Consider the following 22,989-nt stretch of genomic DNA (forward strand, 5'->3'; position numbering starts at 1 on the left):
TTTTGATCACTTTTTGCTTTGTTGTTTTAGATAGATGGGACTTAAACTGTTTAAATTAAGGTTATTCTTCACAAGGCACTAACTTTGCCTCTGTTGATTTCCTAAAAAATTATTGTTTCCATTGATAAAAGGAAGCTTCTTTTTGATTTAAAGTTTTTTATTTTGTTCTAGAGTTATTGAACCTTTTGAATTTTATCAATGTTTACACATATCACACTATATTACTAGTATGCCTTGTTTGATTAACTTGAAACTTCAGAATATTACTTGGATTGATAAAAGGAATCAGAATATTACTTGGATTGATAAAAGGAAGCTCCCTTTTGGTGTTTCAAAATTTGTTGTTTTCAATTCTTTACAAGAATTAAAATGTCAGATTTAAGTAAAATAACTCTTGAGTTTGCTTGGATTAATAGGTACTACTAAAATATTATGACGATGATAACAATTAAAAAAAAATTGACCGATAGAGTTGTTGATTTTTATTTTTATTTTTAGGTTCTTGAATGGAAATGGTTTAAAGACTTTACATGGGTCCATCTTTGCCAACAGCTCATCGATTGCAGGAAGTTTCTTCCTGGAAACAAACAATATAGAATTTATACCAATAACAGCATTTGACGCCTTAACAAGTGTCTCAAAAATGTATCTACTATCTATTACTAATTCCTCTATGTTTTATTGTTGAATCTCTCCTAATATCTTGTTACCTTTAATATACACCTTTCTTTCTGGTTGCAATGCATTTAGAATCTTTGGAAATATAAATTCTTTTTTGTATTAATTGACACAGTTGCTTTCAATTCATGTAACTGGTTATCTTTTTTTTTTTCAACTTCAGATATTTTATTTCACTTAATAGTTGTTAACAAAGCCCATAATTTTACAACAATGGCACAAAGGGTCTTCCCTGTAAAACCCGTTAATAATTACCAATAAAACCATGGGATTTCACAGTAGTGTGATTTCCTTTTATGTGATCAAGTTTTTGTTTATGATATAATGTGGAGTTGTGGTTTAATAAAATATGTCTTAAAAAAGAGGGGGACGAAAGATACCAAAGGGACAGTCAAACTCATAAATCTAAAACAAACTGACAACGCCATGAAAAAGACAAACAGACAAACCATAGTACACATGACACAACATAGAAAACTAAAGAATAAACAACACGAACCCCAACTGAACCAATGATAAACCAGAATCTCTCTCACAGTACCAGACTTGTTTTACCAATATCAATTTAAACCTGTATAAACTAAACTTCTGTCTAAACCGAAAAATGTTCAGGTCAGCTGCACAATTAAACTTAATTGTGTAGTTTGGAAAACAGAAATTTCAATTATTGTCGTTATTTAACTGAATTTCGTCTTGAAACATCTCTAGAATCAATGCTTTTTTTGGCAGTACGTGGTATTATAAAGGAACTTCTAATCCATGACTAGGAGATATGTTAAATATTCCTCATGACATTAATTAATCTATACACATGCACCTATCTTATTTGAATAACTTGAACATTCAGTTTCCAAAGGGATACATTAAGACAGTTTTCATTAAATATTATCAAAGAAACCTTACATCATATTTTTGATCATATAGTGTATTAAAGTGATTTATTTCAGATATTTAAGTGACAACAACATTGACCAATATCCCTCAGCGGCGTTGGGCAACAAAGGGCTTCTCTCTATGTAAGTATTAATTATCAGCAGGGAACTAAAAAGCTGAGATATGATATTTTCTCTTTTGAATTGTTTCACATTTTATCATGCTAAAGATAATAAGCATAAAATAAATATGGCAGACAGCAACAACACAACAACCACAAATGTATAGGCTCCTAACTTTAGAGAGGCACATCAAAAACTCTTTTACGTAGAGGGCAGTATTATTTTAATTTTATGCATTTTTTCCTAAAGATAACTTTTGTTCTTAAGGTAATTTGTCATATACATGTAACTGTGATTAACAACAAGATACATCACAGTTTAGAAACATGGGGGTCACTCGGACCTTCTTCATTTCACTCTCTTTTTAATTTCCTTTGAAATTATTATTTTCTATCAACTTAGAATTACTATCTCAATCAAACTTGTTGTAACAGAACTTTACATTAAAGATATATGGAGAACAATAAAGTGACAGAAATATCCAGTGATACTTTCCTCAATCATGGTACACTTCAAATACTAGATATGTCAGGTAATGGATTAAAGAAGATTGAACAAGGAACTTTGGATGCCTTGTCTGATCTCACATATTTGTAAGTATACATTCAAAACCTGGTATATTTACGAGTAGTTTTTAAACATTCTTATTGGTGTTCCAACTGTATGTATCACTCTGCTCAGCTTCTCATAAAATAGCATATCACAGCTATGTGACATCAAATACATTGACCTTGCCTTAATAACCTTGACCCAGACATATCGTTGATGTCATAATGAATGAAGAAATACTTTTTGTTCTTCTCTAAAAGATTTAAGTAGTACTAGAAAACCACGTTTTACAATTGTTTAACTTCAATTGTAAATTTGCGTAATATTTTCATTGTGAAAATTGAAATAAACAAAAATTTGTTAGAAAATCAAGATTTGGAGGAATTTCTTTTTGTACTTTTATTTCAACGAAAACTGATAACGGTATTCTATGCTATTCAAAGTTAATTCCCTGCTTCAAAAGTTATCTGTTGACTTCCATACTTAATAAAATTTCAAAGACTTAATGAAATTTCATATCTACATTGAAAATGATATTCTGATTTAATTTCTGATGTAATATGTATTCTTCTGCCTTGCAAAATATGTATATTTTTATAAACTTCTTGGATTTCTATGGAATTTGATTTTTAAGGAGAATATGACATCGTGATTTGATTTCTGTGACTTGAAATTATTCATCCGTCCCCTTTTTATCTCACCTGACATAAAAGGCCAAGTGAGTTTTTCTTATCATTCCTTTTTCACAACAGTCGTCTGTCGTCGTAAACTTTTACAAATATCTTCTCTGAAACTACTGACCCAAATTTAGCCACAATCATCATTAGGGTATCTAGTTCAATAAATGTGTCAGATGACCCCACCTGCCAACTGAGATTGCTGACATCGCTCAAAATAGAACATAGGGATAAAATACAAGTTTTGTCTATTATTTTGAAAATCATTATAAACAGAGAAAATTTGACAGTGCAAAAATTATCAGAATGATGAACTCTTCTATTGGTCAAACCTATCAGCAACTTCCTTTAGGAGTTATTTCCCTTTAATGAAAAAAAAATACCATTTTTGTTCATTTTTGCCTATCGTGCTAAAAACTAAAAAAGATAGAGAGAAACTTTATATTGAAAAAATGATCAGCATGACATGTTCTAAAAATGAATCTGGCATGGTTGAAATCGTCATTTAAAATTGAGAATGGAAATGGGGAATGTGCCAAAGAGACAACAACCCGACCATAGAAAAAAACAACAGCAGAAGGTCACCAACAGGTCTTCAATGTAGCGAGAAATTCCCGAACCCGGAGGCGTCCTTCAACTGGCCCCTAAACAAATATATACTAGTTCAGTGATAATGAACGCCATACTAATTTCCAAGTTGTACACAAGAAACTAAAATTAAAATAATACAAGACTAACAAAGGCCAGAGGCTCCTGACTTGGGACAGGCGCAAAAATGCGGCGGGGTTAAACATGTTTGTGAGATCTCAACCCTCCCCCTATACCTCTAGCCAATGTAGAAAAGTAAACGCATAACAATACGCACATTAAAATTCAGTTCAAGAGAAGTCCGAGTCTGATGTCAGAAGATGTAACCAAAGAAAATAAACAAAATGACAATAATACATAAATAACAACAGACTACTAGCAGTTAACTGACATGCCAGCTCCAGACTTCAATTAAACTGACTGAAAGATTATGATTTCATCATATGAACATCAGGCACAATCCTTCCCGTTAGGGGTATAGTATCATACCATCATAACATATATGAAAAGAACATAACCCGTGTCATGCCAACAACTAGTTTTTGAATAAATGTGTTTAGTTCCGATGCAAAGACCCTATAAAAGAGGGACGAAAGATACCAAAGGGACAGTCAAACTCATAAATCTAAAACAAACTGACAACGCCATGGCTAAAAATGAAAAAGACAAACAAAAAAACAATAGTACAAATGACACAACATAGAAAACTAAAGAATAAACAACACGAACCCCACCAAAAACTAGGGGTGATCTCAGGTGCTCCGGAAGGGTAAGCAGATCCTGCTCCACATGCGGCAACCGTCGTGTTGCTTATGTGATAACAAATCCGGTAAATAGTCTAATTCGGTAGGTCACATTCAGGAAAGGGAAGGGGATTGTAGTTACGACGTAAGGAACATATCCGATATCATTTGTGATACGGTTATTCCATAACGGTCAACCAACTCGTGATGGCGTCCGTAAAATTTACGAAGGGATGATTTCAATTTCACCATTTGGAACTCTTGGTTTAATAGTTTCCTTGTGAGCAGCAACCCTCTATCAAGAAAATCATGATAGGAAATGCAAGCACGGGAATATCGTATCAATTGGGAGATATATACCCCGTATGCAGGTGCTGCTGGAATGTTGCTACTTAGAAATGGAAAGTTCACAATTGGAAAGCTGAAATCATCTTTTTTGTCGTAAAGTTTTGTTTTCAACCGACCCTCATTGTCAATTTCTAGATGTTAGTCAAGATATGAGGCCGACTTAACTGTATCTGTAGTATAAGTGAATTAATATTAACGCCAAAATATGCAATCTTTAATGACCTGACAACAGTATCGTAACTATATCCCTTCTTAATAAGTCTATTCAAAGGTTTTGTTAGTTTTTGAGGTCAATACTGACACCTTTGTGCTTTATAAAGAATATTTCCATAAAAAATTGGATGTGAAATACCTGAACGTATAAGAAGTCTGCATGTTGAGCTATATTTACGAATGATGTCCTTATACCAATGATAAAATTTAGTAAATGTTTTGACTAGTTTGTGATATCGAAAACCCTGGTGTAATAATTTTTCAGTAATACATAAATTTCTCTCGTTAAAATCTAAAATATTGTTCCATACACGAGCGAATCGTACAAGTTGAGATATATAAACACCATAAGATGGTGACAGGGGAACAGTATTCAGCTTTCCGTTAGTGATATAGATATCAAGATCGAGGAAAGGGCAGTGGTCATTGTTAGTATTAGCTTTATTTAAAGTAAGTTCAACAGGATAAATTTCTTTAATATACATACTGAAGTCGTCATTATTGAGAGCCAAAATATCATCCAAATATCTAAAAGTATTATTAAATTTGTTTATCAGATGTTGTTTCGATGGGTTTTTGCTTATTTTTGTCATAATTGTAACTCATAGCAATAGAAAAACAGGTCCGCAATAGGTGGTGCACAGTAAGTCCCCATTGGAATTCCGATAATCTGACGATATACGGAATCCCCAAAGCGAACAAAAATGTTATCTAGTAAAAATTGAAGGGCATATATAGTATCAAATCATGTCCAATTGACATTGTTTTTTTGTTTATTGCTACTAAAAAATGACCTAAAAGAGTTTGAACATATATATTCACATTCTGACTTTTTAAATGCCCATTTAATTAGGTGTGTGAATTTTTTCTTAATGATAATGTGAGGCAATGTGGTATACATTCTTGACTTCTTATTAGAGTTATAGCCCTTTGATGAGGATTTTTACCAATTTTTTGCGTTCTTGCCTTATCTTAAAGACTATGTTATCTAGAAACTTAGATAAGCAAAAATTATCAGGAAGACAAGATCATAATAATTAAGACAAATGGAGGAAATCAGTCAATAACTCCTAATTTGAACTATTGCCATTTGATGACGATTTTTAACATTTTTTTTTGGTATTTTGCCTTGTATGTTAAGAATTATAATGGATTAATAGACACCTAATCACAAAAATTATTATACTGTTTGTGGCTAGAACATTCGGATTAAACCTGATACAGGCATACAAACAAACACCATTGAAGGTACATCATTTATTACGTAACCGGAAACTTAGCATATTGTATATATAACAGTACAAAGGGAGACAAGCAGTTCACATACATTGTTCCAACATAGCAGAGTTATCTCTCTTTCAATACTCATATTATAAAGCATACATAGCAAACACTACAATTATCACCAAAGCAAGATCTAATAATAATTACAAGTCAAAGTTTGCCAATATAATTAGAAGACTGTCACTCTTTGTAGTAATGATTGTCATTAAATTAGGATTTTTTTGTTAATCTCATTTGTGTTTTGAAGAAAAAAAGACACAAAGCACACTAAATGATCACAAATACAAGATCAACAAAACAGATATGTTTGTCATAAATTCTGTTCTGAGACCTCTTCATTGTTGTAGAGTGTTCTTTATTGAAAATGCACATAGACTTAAGTGAGCGACACAGGCTCTTTAGAGTCTCAAGTTTTAAATATCTGTTGTATGCCATTTTCAAAAGAATGAAACAATAAAACTCAACAAAAAATGTATGTATATATCTTAATTAGCACTAAATTTCATTTTTAGCATGTAACAAGAAATCTCTGTGATGTATTGCTTCGTTTGAGTCCATATTTATTATTTGTCTTAAAATTCACAAGTAGTACAGGGACCTTTTTATTTTTTCCATTACTTCAATGCAATTTTATCAAATTTGTGGGCAGAATTTGTATTGCCTATACATGTATTTGATTGCAAAATTTAAATTACTTTCTAACACAGTTAGCATTTAAGACAGCAATAATGTTTTGAATATTAAAACCTTTATTTAACTTACTTATAATTTTGATTTTATTCAGAGACATGAGCAGCAACAACTTGACCTACATTGAGCCTCTTTCATTCAGTCAGCTTGGTGATTTACAGACCATAAAGTTAGCAGATAATGAACTAATCTTCTTCCCAAAGTTACCCAACATGACCAATCTAAAGTCATTGGATCTAAGTAATAATCTCATTAGATCATTTGAGATTGCTGCATTTACAGATTTTGATGGAAACAAGAAATTTAAAACCTTGTAAGTAGGATTTAGTTAGGACGACCCTAAAAAAAGTGCATAAAATTAAATTTGATATTGTTCTCAATTTTTTTTTTATGCCAGTGATTAAAGTTTTTATTAAGGATGTGGAACGCATTATTTTACCAGTTCTTTTCTCCATTGGTATATTGGACACAGTTATAAATTGTGTCACTAACTTACTGTGGAATGTATTTGTGTGATAATTCACCTGTGACACATGTTTTTTTTACTTAACCCTTTTTACAGTAATATAGAAAGAAACTTATTATTATACTGTACACCAAGGATGTTCATCAATAACTTCATCAAAGTGAACGTTACTATGTGAAAGAATGCAAGAGACTCCAGACGTGTCAACTATCCACATTTTCGCGGTATCATCCCGATTTTCATGCCTCAACACGAATCCCGATATCGGTATCATAAAACAAGTCAAAATCCTGATTTTCACAAAATGTACCTGAAAAAATTATTGGTTACTGATTTTAAAGTTTTTCTGATCAATTTCTATATTATCCATAATTTTACCATATTTATGAAAAATTTACTACCCTATGCTAATCAATGGTCACAACATGTGTCATAATTTGTTGTTACATGTAATCGGATAACCTGATGGGTCATAACAATCCTCAAAATTAATTAATCTGTAAACACCACAAGAACTTGTGATAATCCAATGTTCAGTACTTTGATTTCTATTATCATAACTATTTATTCACTGATTTATGATGACTTTTTGTAGGACACTGACAGGGAACACCGACATTGGCTGTGACTGTTACCTTCTTGAAACAATGACAGTTGTTAAATCTATCATAACAGATGGGGAGTGCAGTAGTCCAGTTGGTTTAGCAGGAATATCATTAGATTCTAGCTCATCAGGATCCTTACCACACTTCTTAAGTGCTGATCCTGCATTATTTTTATGCTGTATGTACATATGTTAATAGTAAAACTCCATCAAAGAACAGGTGATATTTTGCATTTTTGACATCCATTATCCATCATTAATGTTTTGTCCGTGGTAAACATTTTAAACTTCTTTGTTGGACAGCTGAAGCCTAGTGATAAGACATCTTGTTATTTTTTGGTTGCATGAAAGTATATGCTGTAGATTCATTTATTTTCGTGGGTCTAATTTTTATGGATTTATGAAAAATTGTATGGCTGTAGAAATGAATGATTTTGTAGTTTTGCATACAGGCATATATACACTCCGCCAAAAGTTAAGCACCACCGAAATATAACTGGCAATATTTTTTTAACTATTGCAAAAAAAATTTTAATGTTTGGTGTTATGAATTACCTTTAACATACACTAAAAAAATTCATTACGACCAAAAAGATTGCACTCCGATAAAGCAGTCAACCAACCTTTTATCAAAGGTCATATGTGCGTTTATAAATACACTGTTTCTCCAGGTGGTCGTGTAAGTGTTCGTACATTGGTCCGTCGACTTTATAGAGGCAAACGAAGAGCACGTCGTGGTGTATAGAGACCTGTACCTTCAAGCAGGCACTCTACCGTCAGGTTTAAATGGGATCATGAACATCTATGCTTGAACATAAGAACCTGAAAAAACACTCATTGGTCAGGTGGGAGTCAGTTTCCTTTACTGCCAGAAGACGCCATAATACGAATTTCGCAGGGGGAAAAACGGCCTATGACCAAAAACAATATTTGCACAAGGACTGCATGCATTGCTGGTTGTGTTCCAGTACGGGGTTGCTTCTTATACCGTTATAAGCTGGGTATGCATATTCTGCAGGGTAACACAAACGGACAGACATACAGAGATTTGGTGCCTTAACATATTGTAGTCCGTCATTTTAGTAATCCCCCACTTGCGTCAACATTGTCAAGACACTTGTACCTGAATGACAACGCTATACCACGCAGGGCAAGAATTTTAACCGAGTCCAAAGAGCAACCAGCCATTTACACTAATTTTTGGCCTTCCTTGACTCCATGCATGAACCCTATCAAACATGTCTGAGATGCCATTGTCGGAAATCTCAATCGCTGAGATTCACCTTTACAAAAGTTTGTCGATTTAAAAGTGGCATTTGTTGTTTAATGCAACAGATTTCCTCAACTAAAGTTTTGAAGGCTTGTACCGAGAAAGATAGGTTGTGTTATGAAACTGTACCGGAAATGAGGTTGTTACACATGCTATTGACTCAAATATTGACATTAAATTTGCCAAACATACCAAAGATTATGTGTAGAAAATTTTAATGGTATTGGGTGATTAATTGTTGTAAAAAAATAAAATCACAGTGAAACTTAAATTCCATTTCTTAATTGTGTAATTTACACTATTTCTATGAACGAAAAACCTATATGCATAGAACCTTCATTAGTGACCAAAATTATATTTGTGGTTTGTTTATGGTATACATTAGCAAAATTGCTATATGATTGTTTTCTATTTTTCGAGGAACAATTGATTTTTTAAATTTGAAAAAAAATCGATGCAATAAAAGTAGGTGGTGCTTAACTTTTGGCGGACTGTATAGAATTTGTATATCATTAAACATTTAAATTCGTCAGTCACCTTTACCAACGAAATCCTCAAAAATTGTTATCCAATGAATTTACAGTATAATGAATCCGGCTACACAACACAAATTGTAGAAAAGACTGGACAAGACATTGTGGGGGACATTGTTCAGCTAAAACACCTTAGGTAGTAAAGTTTCATCATAGTCTTAATCACAAATTGACCTCTTAGTTCTGTCCCTAAGAAATGTGAATTAAATAAAAAATAGGCAGCACTTTCACACTTACATTCCTTGTTTTATGAAGTTTATGTCAGGAAATTTTTACCTATAATGTTTATTATAAGGTTATATAATTCCTCTTTGTAATTGATATTGAACATTGCATTGAAAGTGACGTCACACTCACACCTACTATTTTGTTGATTTTTATGAAGTGTATATCAAAAGCTGATAACAGCAAGGTCTTAAAAAAGTGCTGACAAGGTAATTTTATAGGAGTTTATATGCTCCATAGAAAATGAAATATATGGGAATAAAGCATTTTAAGCCATATCTTTCCTACACATTTCTGATTTTAATTTTTTTTAGTTATTACCCTAGGGCAGATACAATATGGCAATGCAAGTGACATTCAAACTTTTTTTTTATAAAACCTGCTCTTTGCTAAACCAATATAAGCTGAGCAAGATTTAAAATGGTGCATGCTAGCTCACAAGGAAGACTGCAGGAAGGCAATTGGCACCACACTGGACATATTCTGAGTCACTCTAAGCCTACATGTCCTTGCTCTTACTTCTTTATAGTGTGTGTTTAGCATTAGAAACAGCAAATACTAATTTTCAAGTCAGGAATCTAACTTACATTTTTCACAGAATCATGATGAACATATGCTACCAAGAGACCTTTCATAACTATTCATATCAGATTGATTTTCAATATCTATGTTCTATTGATATTAAGAACATTGTATTTTAAAGTATGTTATATACTATTTCAATTCAAATGGGTCTTTCTTCTGATGGTCTGTCTATATTATTGGCCTCTAACAAAAAAGCTGCCCATTTAATATTTTATGAGGAGACTTGATGAATCCTGTCAGGAATATTGTTTTTGATTGATTTATTTTTATTTCTTTAGAAAACAGAGCCATGAGAGCTTGCTCAACAAATGTATACAGTATAGAGATTCTATGACATGCATGAAAATAAGCGAGCATTGTAACAAGGCCAAACAAAAAGTATATATAACAGTCTATTATTTCAACTTGGAATTATTTTTAATTATGGAATTTGTATAGTTTCTTGTGCTTGAAATTTTAATAAATTCCATTTTTGTTCTGTATTTTGATGTTCTGTGCGGCACACACCACTCTCTATTATAAAGAGGAAAGAACATTTTCAATCGAATGTACTGTGCAGCTCATAACACTATCTATACAAAATACATTGATATAGGTAATTGTGGTATGAGTGCCCGGATGATACAACTCTTCATCCAAGCCACAATTTGTAAAAGTAAACCATTATAGGTCAAGGTATTGTATGGAAATTGTTATGCACCGCTCAAACCATCATAATACAGATTCTAATATGACAACCTATTATCGTCAACTAGTATAATCACAACCTTAGTGCAAATGAGTAATACACAAAAACAGCTGTTCTCAATTTTTATCTCTATTTTACAGCAAAATAAACAAATCAGTCCATTTCAATTTATTTTTCAATGTTAAATTTCATAAAACGAAAATTCCGTGAAATGATGATATCGTCTGGCATGACAATGAAACAAGGTGACGTCTCAAGTAGGTTTCAGTAAACAAAAAAGTCAAATGTAAATATATACCGGGCACAAGAAATTATACAAATTCCATAATTAAAAATAATTCCAAGTTGAAATAATAGCCTGTTATATGTTAAAGGTTTCCCTTTAGGCTTCTTAAACAAATTGGTGGGTATAATAAAGGTTTATTTTGGCACCAGCTATATATTTGTTTCTAGTTATATATATATAGAAAATAAGGATGGTTCAGGAAACCCTAAACACTAATATCTTTTGAAGGGATTTTTCTTGGGCCAAAAGGTGAAATAACAGTTTGTAGATATAAAAACTTGCACATACAAACACAACCTAGTACAGTACAAACAAAATGATGTATTTTACTTTTAGCTCCTTATCATGTGAATGCTGTAGCCCTGTCTGGGACCAGTATAGCTGTCACATGGACAAGACCCAATAATAGTGTGTCATCAACATCCTATCTTCCTGATGCTTCTACTACACCATGGTATGGATAATACAAATTATGTTTCCTTGGCCATCAGATTATTAAACTGTTCTCATCACAATGTTACTATGCATCCTTTTTAGATCACCTGGCCCAATAGAGCCAGGTGAGCTTTAATTTTTCTTATCATTTGTCTACCGTAGTCCGTCATCGTCCGTTAATTTTTACCAAAATCTTTGAAATTACTGGGCCAAATGTAACCAAACTTGACCTAAATCATCCTTAGGGTATCTTGTTTACAAAATGTATCTGATAACCCCGCCCATCAACCAAGATGGCCGCCATGGCTAAAAATAGAACATGGGGGTGAAAAGCAGTTTTTGGATTATAGCTCTAAAACTAAAACAATAACAGCAAATCTGACAGTATAAAAATGTTTATCAAGTCGAGATCAATCTGCCCTGAAATTGTCAGACACATCCGAAAACTGGTTGTTGAGTTGTTGCCCCTAAATAAAGGCAACAGTAGTATACCGCTGTTCAAAACTCATAAATCCATGGACAAAAAACAAAATCGGGGTAACAAACTAAAACCGAGGGAACTCACTAAGGACACTTTTAAGGACATTTTGCAGTTTTTAGTTTTTATCTTCGATATTATAATTAAGAAAAAATAAATGTATAGTATTTGAAGCTTTGCGGATGCCATCAGTAGTTTTTTTCTGTCGCAAATTTAATTTTCCTGGCGACACGTAGCGAATACAGGTAAAAGGGTATTTGTGACAGTAAAACTACTGGTGGACGTCCCCAGATACCTTAAGTTTTCTATGTCATCCCAATAATAAAAACTTGCATTTGGATGTCAGATAGATTTATCTGTTTGCAGATTTTCCTGAAATAGCAATATAAAACTAGAATTGCTATTGCAAGCAATAGCGGATGTCAACCCTTCCCCCCATTGCCACTAAGCGGCAGCCATTTCAAAAACTTTTAACAGTGAATGTACATATTTGCATGGCTATACATTTTTCTGTAAATTTTCAGTACATTTAGATCATTTTAAAAACATGACATTTTTTATGTTTCCATAGCAACGGCAGCCATTTTGAAAGTTTCAAAGTCAAAAGTCTTATCTATATATGCCAGTTAACAATAATATTAAGTTTCATTAAGTTTGGAGCATTTCGAAAATTTTTGACATTTTTGCAGTTTATATGGCAACGGTGGCCATTTTGGAAATTCCAACTTCAAAAGTCTCATGCAGACTTGACAGTCAACAATCCTATTAAGTTTCATCAATTTTGGAGCATTTTGAAATTTTTGAAATTTTTGACATTTTGATTTGTTCCTATGGCAACAGAGACTATTCCCAAAATATAATGGCATATACCACATTGGTAAATGGGAGGGAGCATACCATCAAAGTTTCAATCAATTTGACCTACCATTTTAAGAAAGTAAATGCTACTTTTAGGTTTTTTGACCATTTTGACCTGTTTTGCATTGTTTCCATGGTAACGGCAGATATTTTCGAAATTCCAACGCCACATTCTACATCTACCATTGGTGCTCATCATTACTGTTAGATTTTATAAAATTTGGAGCATTTCCATAATTTTGAAATTTTTGGTGTAGTATCCATGGCAACATAGCAGTTCCAATGATTGCCAAAATCATCCCAAAGCAGTATATAGTGGGCACTTACATTGTATTAAAATCTAAAGATTTTAAGGTTAAGCATTCTCAAACAATTCACCTAACTGCAAAATTATATTTTTTCACCATTTTCCCGTTTCCATGGTAATGGCAGCCATTTTTTAGTTCCAAAGTTGCACTGCAACTGGAAAGTCATGGTTCCTCATTATAGTGCACCATCATTCAGATTGGTTCCTTTGGCTCTGAGAAAGTGGACGGACAAAATTAGGTGAAAGAAAAATAATAATACAGAAAAAGAAACAGAGGAAAAGCAATATGTCACCCGACATTGTCGATCGGGTGACATAATTATGGCACCCTCAACGGAGTTGGGGTGACGTATTGTTATTCTACGTTTCTTTTTTTTTTCTTATTATGGCACCCTCAACGGAGTTGGGGTGACGTATTGTTATTCTACGTTTCTTTTTTTATGGCACCCTCAACGGAGTTGGGGTGACATATTGTTATTGTTCGTTTCTTTTTTTCTTATTATGGCACCCTCAACGGAGTTGGGGTGACGTATTGTTATTCTACGTTTCTTTTTTTTCTTATTATGTCACCCGATCGACAAAGTCGGGTGACATATTGCTTTTCCTCTGTTTCTTTTTCCCTATTATTATGGCACCCTCAACGGAGTTGGGGTGACGTATTGTTATTGTACGTTTCTTTTTTTTTTTTTTTTTATTATTTTTCTTCCACCTAATTTTGTCCAGGAGATTTCTGGAAATCCAATGGACCAAAGTTAATGGAACTCTATTATATAACGGACCCTTAGGTGAAGAGTTGCAGGCACCATGGAATGGTTCAAGATAGCTGCCGTTACCATGGAAACGAAACAAATGTGAAAAAATCCAGTTTTTTGTTTTGGTGAACTGCTTTGATATGCTTAAACTCAGAAACATTATATTTTGATACAATGTAGGTGCCGGCCATATACAGGTGTTGGATGATTTTGGCACTCATTGGAACTACTATGTTGCTATGGAAACTACACCAAAAATTTCAAAAATATCAAAATGCTCCAAACTTCATGAAACTTCACAGTAACGATGAGCAACATTGGAAGATGTGGAATTTGGCGTTGGAATTTCCAAAATATCAGTTGTTACCTTGGAAACATTGCAAAAAGGTCAAAACTTTGAATTTTCACAGAACATTCCAGAACATCAATGTTAAATTTATTCTAGAGACATTAAATGGTATATATTATTATGGAGGGCAAAAATTGCAGCGGGGGTTTGACTTTGGAAAATTCAAAATGGCCGCCGTTACCATGGGAACAGCAAAATTATGAAAAACTTCAAAATGCTTTAAAGTTAATGAAACTTATAACAAATGTTGCCTAGCTTATGTAGACTTAAGTTTTGAGTTTAGAATTTTCAAAATGGCCGCCGTTGCCATGGAAACAGCAAACATTTTCCAAATGGCTGCCGCTGGCCTGGCAATAGGGAAAGGGTGCCATCCGCTATTGCTTGCAATGGCAAATCTAGTTATTATTATTATTATTATTATTATTATTTTTCTTCCACCTAATTTTGTCCGGCAGTTTTCTCAGAGCCAAAGGTACCAATCTGAATGATAGTGCATTATAACAAGGAACCCTGACTTGCCTGTTTCTTTCCGGTATTGGAACTAAAAAAATGGCTGCCATCACCATGGAAACGAAAAAATGGTGAAAAAATATAATTTTAGAGTTAAGGGAATTGTTTGAGAATGCTAAGGCTTAAAATCTTTAGATTTTAATACAATGTAGGTGCCCACTATATACTGCTTTGGGATGATTTTGGCAATCATTGGAACTGCTATGTTGCCATGAATACCACACCAAAAATTTCCAAAATATGGAAATGCTCCAAATTTAATAAAACTTCACAGAAACGATGAGCAACATTGTAACATGTGGAATTTGGCGTTGGAATTTTGAAAATGTCTGCCGTTACCATGGAAACAATACAAAACAGGTCAAAATGGTCCAAAAAACACCTAAAAGTGGCATTTACTTTCTTAAAAGGGTAGGTCAAATCCATTGAAGCTCTGATGGTATGTTCCCTCCCATGTACCAATGTGGTATCTACCATTAGAAATTTGGAATGGTCTGTGTAACCATAGAAACCAGCCAAAATGTCAAAAATTTCAAAAATTTCAAAATGCTCAAAAAGTAATGAAACTTACTATGATTGTTGACTGTCGAGTCTGCATGAGACTTTTGAAGTTGGAATTTCCAAAATGGCTACCGTTGCCATGGAAACTGGAAAAATGTCAAATATTTTCAAAATGCTCGAAACTTAATGAAACTTAATATTATTGTAAACTGGCATGTATAGATGAGACTTTTGACTTAGAAAATTTCAAAATGGCTGCCGTTGCCATGGAAACAGCAAAAATGTCATGTTTTTAAAAATTACCTAAATGTACTGAAAATGTACAGAAAAATGTATAGCCATGCAAATATGTGCATTCACTGTTAAAAGTTTTTGAAATGGCTGCCGCTTAGTGGCAATGGGGGGAAGGGTGACATCCGCTATTGCTTGCAATGGCAAATCTAGTTATTATTATTTTTCTTCCACCTAAAGGGTAGGTCAAATCCATTGAAACTCTGATGGTATGTTCCCTCCCATGTACCAATGTGGTATCTGCCATTAGAAATTTGGAATGGTCTGTGTAACCATAGAAACCAGCCAAAATGTCAAAAATTTCAAAAATTTCAAAATGCTTCAAAATTGATGAAACTTACTATGATTGTTGACTGTCAAGTCTGCATGAGACTTTTGAAGTTGGAATTTCCAAAATGGCTACCGTTGCCATGGAAACTGGAAAAATGTCAAATATTTTCAAAATGCTCGAAACTTAATGAAACTTAATATTATTGTAAACTGGCATGTATAGATGAGACTTTTGACTTAGAAAATTTCAAAATGGCTGCCGTTGCCATGGAAACAGCAAAAATGTCATGTTTTTAAAAATGATCTTAATGTACTGAAAATTTACAGAAAAATGTATAGCCATGCAAATATGTGCATTCACTGTTAAAAGTTTTTGAAATGGCTGCCGCTTAGTGGCAATGGGGGGAAGGGTGACATCCGCTATTGCTTGCAATAGCAATTCTAGTTATTATGGCACCCTCAACGGAGTTGGGGTGACGTATTGTTATTGTACGTTTCTTTTTTTTTTTTTTTTTATTATTTTTCTTCCACCTAATTTTGTCCAGGAGATTTCTGGAAATCCAATGGACCAAAGTTAATGGAACTCTATTATATAACGGACCCTTAGGTGAAGAGTTGCAGGCACCATGGAATGGTTCAAGATAGCTGCCGTTACCATGGAAACGAAACAAATGTGAAAAAATCCAGTTTTTTGTTTTGGTGAACTGCTTTGATATGCTTAAACTCAGAAACATTATATTTTGATACAATGTAGGTGCCGGCCATATACAGGTGTTGGATGATTTTGGCACTCATTGGAACTACTATGTTGCTATGGAAACTACACCAAAAATTTCAAAAATATCAAAATGCTCCAAACTTCATGAAACTTCACAGTAACGATGAGCAACATTGGAAGATGTGGAATTTGGCGTTGGAATTTCCAAAATATCAGTTGTTACCTTGGAAACATTGCAAAAAGGTCAAAACTTTGAATTTTCACAGAACATTCCAGAACATCAATGTTAAATTTATTCTAGAGACATTAAATGGTATATATTATTATGGAGGGCAAAAATTGCAGCGGGGGTTTGACTTTGGAAAATTCAAAATGGCCGCCGTTACCATGGGAACAGCAAAATTATGAAAAACTTCAAAATGCTTTAAAGTTAATGAAACTTATAACAAATGTTGCCTAGCTTATGTAGACTTAAGTTTTGAGTTTAGAATTTTCAAAATGGCCGCCGTTGCCATGGAAACAGCAAACATTTTCCAAATGGCTGCCGCTGGCCTGGCAATAGGGAAAGGGTGCCATCCGCTATTGCTTGCAATGGCAAATCTAGTTATTATTATTTTTCTTGCAACAAATTTTGTCCAGGTGATTTCTCGAAATCCAATGGACCAATGTTGATGGAACTCTACTATAGTAAGGACCCACAGGTGCAGAGTTGCAGGAAGCATGGAATGGTTCAAGATGGCTACCGTTACCATGGAAACAGAACAAATGTGAAAAAATCCAGTTTTTTGTTTTGGTGAACTGTTTGGATATGCTTTATCTCAGAATCATTATATTTTAATACAATGTAGGTGCCCACTATATACAGGTGTTGGATGATTTTGGCACTCATTGGACCTACTATGTTGCCATGGAAACTACACCAAAAATTTCGAAATTCTCAAAATACTCCAAACTTCAGGAAACTTCACAGTAACGATGAGCAACATTGGAAGATGTGGAATTTGGCGTTGGAATTTCCAAAATATCTGTTGTTACCTTGGAAACAATGCAAAAAGGTCAAAACTTTGAATTTTCACAGAACATTCCAGAACATCAATGTTAAATTTAGTCTAGAGACATTAAATGGTATATGATTATGGAGGGCAAAAAATGCAGCTGGGGTTTGACTTTGGAATATTCAAAATGGCCGCCGTTACCATGGAAACAGCAAAAATATGAAAAACTTCAAAATGCTTCAAATTTAAGGAAACTTATAACAAATGTTGCCTAGCTTATGTAGACTTGACTTTTGAGTTTGGAATTTTCTAAATGGCCGCCGCTCACCTGGCAATAGGGGAAGGGTGCCATCCGTTATTGCTAGCAATTACAAATCTAGTTATTATTATGTCACCCGATCGACAATGTCGGGTGACATATTGCTATTCCTCTGTTTCTTTTTCACTATTATTATTATTATGTCACCCGATCGACAATGTCGGGTGACATATTGCTATTCCTCTGTTTCTTTTTCACTATTATTATTATTATTATGGCACCCTCAACGGAGTTGGGGTGACGTATTGTTATTCTACGTTTCTTTTTTTTCTTATTATGGCACCCTCAACGGAGTTGGGGTGACATATTGTTATTGTTCGTTTCTTTTTTTCTTATTATTATATTTATTCTTCCACACTTTTTTGTCCATGCTATTTCTCGGAATTGGCTTGAACAATATTGATGGAACTATACCATAATGTAGACCACAACATTCTATAGTGCAGTGGGGTATGGCACTATCAAGATGACTGCCGTTACCATGGAAACGAAACAAATGTGAAAAAATCCAGTTTTTTGTTTTGGTGAACTATTTGGATACTATTAGACTCAGAATCATTATATTTTCATACAATGTAGGTGCCCACTATATACAGGTGTTAGATGATTTTGGCCCTCATTGGAACTACTATGTTGCCATGGAAACTACTCCAAAAAGTTCAAAAATCTCAAAATGTTCCAAACTTAATGAAACTTCACAGTAACGATGAGCAACATCGGAAGATGTGGAATTTGGCGTTGGAATTTCCAAAATCGCTGTTGTTACCATGGAAACAATGCAAAAAGGTGAAAACTTTGAATTTTCACAGAACATTCTAGAACATCAATGTTTAATTTATTCTAGAGACATTAAATGGTATATGATTATGGAGGGAAAAAATTGCAGCGGGGGTTTGACTTTGGAATATTCAAAATGGCCGCCGTTACCATGGAAACAGCAAAAATACGAAAAACTTCAAAATGCTTCAAATTTATTGAAACTTATAACAAATGTTGCTCAGCTAATGTATACTTGACTTTTGAGTTTGGAATTTCCAAAATGGCCGCCGTTACCATGGCTACCGCTCACCTGGCAATAGGGGAAGGATGCCATCCGCTATTGCTTGCAATCGCAAATCTAGTTTTTCTTATTCTTCTTCCACACATTTTGTCCGTCGTGTTTCTCGGAATCCTATGGACCAATGTTGATGGAACTTTACTATAATGAGGACCCCCATGTTAAGTTGTGCACCTTGGTATGGAATGGTAAAAGATGGCCGCCGTTTCCATGGAAACAGCACAAATGCGAAAAAAATCAAAGTGTTCCAAACTGGAAGAAACTCCACAGGAATGGTAACTGACATGTGCTGATTTCCAATTTGACTTTGGAATTTTCAAAATGGCTGCCGTTACCATGGAAACAGCTAAAATATCAAAAATTCTAACTCTTTCGTTATAACACTCAGCTGGATGAAACTTTATAAAAATGTTACCCGGTACGCTAAGATGTCAAAACAGTATTTTGATAATCCAAAATGGCCGCCGTTGTCATGGAAACTGGGGCCAAGTTTTGCATTGACCCTATGGAAAAATGCATAAAATCAGCATTTTTTCAGAGAGTAGTGCACCAAAGTAAATGAAACTGTATTGATATATAACATGACATGTGGCAAAGAGATGTACTCTTTTAGAATTTTGGAATTATCTACTGTAACCATGGTTGCAGCACAAATGTTCAAAATTTCCAAAAAAATCAAAATGCCGCAAACTGGATGAAACTTTACAGGAATAGTAACTGACATGTGCGGAGTTGCATTTTGAAGTTGGAATTTCCAAAATGGCTGCCGTAACCATGGAAACAGCAAAATTGTCCAAAATTTCAAAATGCTCCAAACTTAATGAAATTTTACAAAAATGATGACTTGCATGCGTAGATGCACTCTTTGACTTTGAAATTTTCAAAATGGCTGCCGCTCGCCTGGCAATGGGGGGACGAGGGTGCCATCCGTTATTGCTAGCAATTACAAATCTAGTTATGTCACCCGATCGACAATGTCGGGTGACATATTGCTTTTCCTCTGTTTCTTTTTCTGTATTATTATTATTATACTTCCACCTATTTTGTCCGGCATGTTTTTTGGAGTGAAATGGAACCAATCTTAATGATAGTTCACTATAAGGTGGAACACAAAATTTCGGGGTGCAGGTGGGTCTAAGACCATAAAAAATGGCTGCCGTTTCCATGGAAACAGAATAATTGTGAAAAATTCCAGTTTTTGGTTTTGGTGAATAATTTGGAGATTCTTAAACTCAGAATCATCATATTTTGATACAATGTAGGTGCCAGCCATATACTGGTTTTGGATGATTTTGGCAATCTTTGGAACTACTATGTTGCCATGGAAACTGAACCAAAAATTTCAAAAATATCAAAATGCTCCAAATTTTTTGAAACTTCATGGTAACGATGAGCAACATTGGTAGATGTGGAATTTGGCGTTGGAATTTCCAAAATGTCTGCCGTTACCATGGAAACAGAGCATAAGTGTCAAAATGCTCTAAAAACTTCAGGATTTGGTGAATAATTTTGATATGCTTGAACTTGAAATCATCAAATGTTTACACAATATAGGTATCCACTATATACAGGTTTTGATTGATTTTGACAATCATTGGAACTACTCTGTTACCATGGATACAGGATCAAATATCTCAAAAATTTCAAAATGCTCCAAAATTGATGAAACTTAATATGATAGTTGACTGGCAAGTCTGGATGAGACTTTTGACTTTGGAATTTCCAAAATGGCCACCGTTGCCATGGGAACTGCAAAAAAGTCAAAATTTCTCACAATGCTTTGAACTTAATGAAACTTGATATTATTGTTAACTGGCAAGTACAGATGAGACTTTTGACGTTGAAATTTTCAAAATGGCTGCCGTTGCCATGGAAACAGCAGACATGTGAATTTTTTTAAAATGCTCTGAAGGTACTGAAAATTTACAGAAAGATGTATTGCCATGAATATATGTGCATTCACTGTTAAACCATTTTGAAATGGCTGCCGGTTAGTGGCAATAGGGGAAGGGTGACATCCGCTATTGCTTGCAATGGCAATTCTAGTTATTATTATTATTCTTCCACCTAGTTTTGTCCGGCAGTTTTCTCAGAGCCAAAGGAACCAATCTGAATGATGCTGCACTATAACAAGGAACCCTGACTTTCCAGTTGCAGTGCAACTTTGGAACTAAAAAATGGCTGCCATCACCATGGAAACCGAAAAATAACGGAAAATTCCAGTTTTTGGTTTTGATGAATTATTTGGAAATGCTTTAACTTAGAATCATTATATTTTGATACAATGTAGGTGCCGGGCATATACTGCTTTGGGATGATTTTGGCAATCATTGGAACTGCTATGTTGCCATGGATACTACATCAAAAATTTCAAAAATATGGAAATGCTCCAAATTTTATAAAACTTCACAGTAATGATGAGCAACATTGGTAGATGTGGAATTTGGTGTTGCAATTTCGAAAATGTCTGCCGTTACCATGGAAACAATGCAAAACAGGTCAAAATGGTCTAAAAACCTTCAAGTGGCATTTACTTTCTTAAAATGGTACACTGACAAGTCTGAATAAGACTTTTGAAGTTGGAATTTCCAAAATGGCCACCGTTGCCATGGAAACTGCGGAAATGTCAAATATTTTCAAAATGCTCCAAACTTTATGAAACTTAATATTATTGTTAACTTGCATGTATAGATGAGACTTTTGACTTTGGAATTTTCAAAATGGCTGCCGTTGCCATGGAAACAGCAAAAATGTGAAATTTTCTAAAATGCTCTCAATGTACTGAAAATTTACAGAATGATGTACTGCAATGCATATATGTGCATTCACTGTTAAACAATTTTGAAATGGCTGTCGCTTAGTGGCAATTGGGGGAAGGGTGACATCCGCTATTGCTTGCAATGGCAATTCTAGTTATTATGTCACCCGATCGACAATGTCGGGTGACATATTGCTTTTCTTATGTTTCTTTGTTATTATGTCACCCGATCGACAATGTCGGGTGACATATTGCTTTTCCTCTGTTTCTTTTTCTGTATTATTATTATTATTATTATACTTCCACCTATTTTGTCCGGCAGGTTTTTTGGAGTGAAATGGAACCAATCTTAATGATGGTTCACTATAAGGTGTAACAAAAAATTTTGGGGTGCAGGTGGGTCTAAGACCATAAAAAATGGCTGCCGTTTCCATGGAAACAGAATAATTGTGAAAAATTCCAGTTTTTGGTTTTGGTGAATAATTTGGAGATTCTTAAACTCAGAATCATCATATTTTGATACAATGTAGGTGCCAGCCATATACTGGTTTTGGATGATTTTGGCATTCATTGGAACTACTATGTTGCCATGGAAACTGCACCAAAAATTTCAAAAATATCAAAATGCTCCAAATTATTTGAAACTTCATGGTAACGATGAGCAACATTGGTAGATGTGGAATTTGGCGTTGGAAATTCCAAAATGTCTGCCGTTACCATGGAAACAGAGCATAAGTGTCAAAATGCTCCAAAAACTACCGGGTTTGGTGAATAACTTTGGCATGCTTGAACTTAAAATCATCAAATTTTTATACAATATAGTTGTCCACTATATACAGGTTTTGAATGATTTTAACAATCATTGGAACTACTATGTTACCATGGATACAGGATCAAATATTTCAAAAATTTCAAAATGCTCCAAAATTGATGAAACTTAATATGATTGTTGACTGGCAAGTCTGGATG

General features: G+C 34.0%; 1 protein-coding gene across 1 annotated transcript in view; it reads left to right on the forward strand.

Moving 5' to 3' along the window:
• The window catches only part of LOC139503686 (uncharacterized), a 388,876-nt gene that overhangs the window by 143,753 nt on the left and 222,134 nt on the right, over positions 1-22,989 (forward strand). Inside the window, exons 24-29 of the mRNA XM_071293512.1 lie at positions 499-645; positions 1,626-1,694; positions 2,123-2,266; positions 6,860-7,078; positions 7,827-8,014; positions 11,759-11,876. Of these exons, the coding sequence (XP_071149613.1) occupies positions 499-645; positions 1,626-1,694; positions 2,123-2,266; positions 6,860-7,078; positions 7,827-8,014; positions 11,759-11,876 (885 nt within the window). The remainder of the gene's footprint in view (positions 1-498; positions 646-1,625; positions 1,695-2,122; positions 2,267-6,859; positions 7,079-7,826; positions 8,015-11,758; positions 11,877-22,989) is intronic.

This window comes from Mytilus edulis, chromosome 14 (assembly GCF_963676685.1).
Source record: "Mytilus edulis chromosome 14, xbMytEdul2.2, whole genome shotgun sequence".
Lineage (NCBI taxonomy): Eukaryota > Metazoa > Mollusca > Bivalvia > Mytilida > Mytilidae > Mytilus > Mytilus edulis.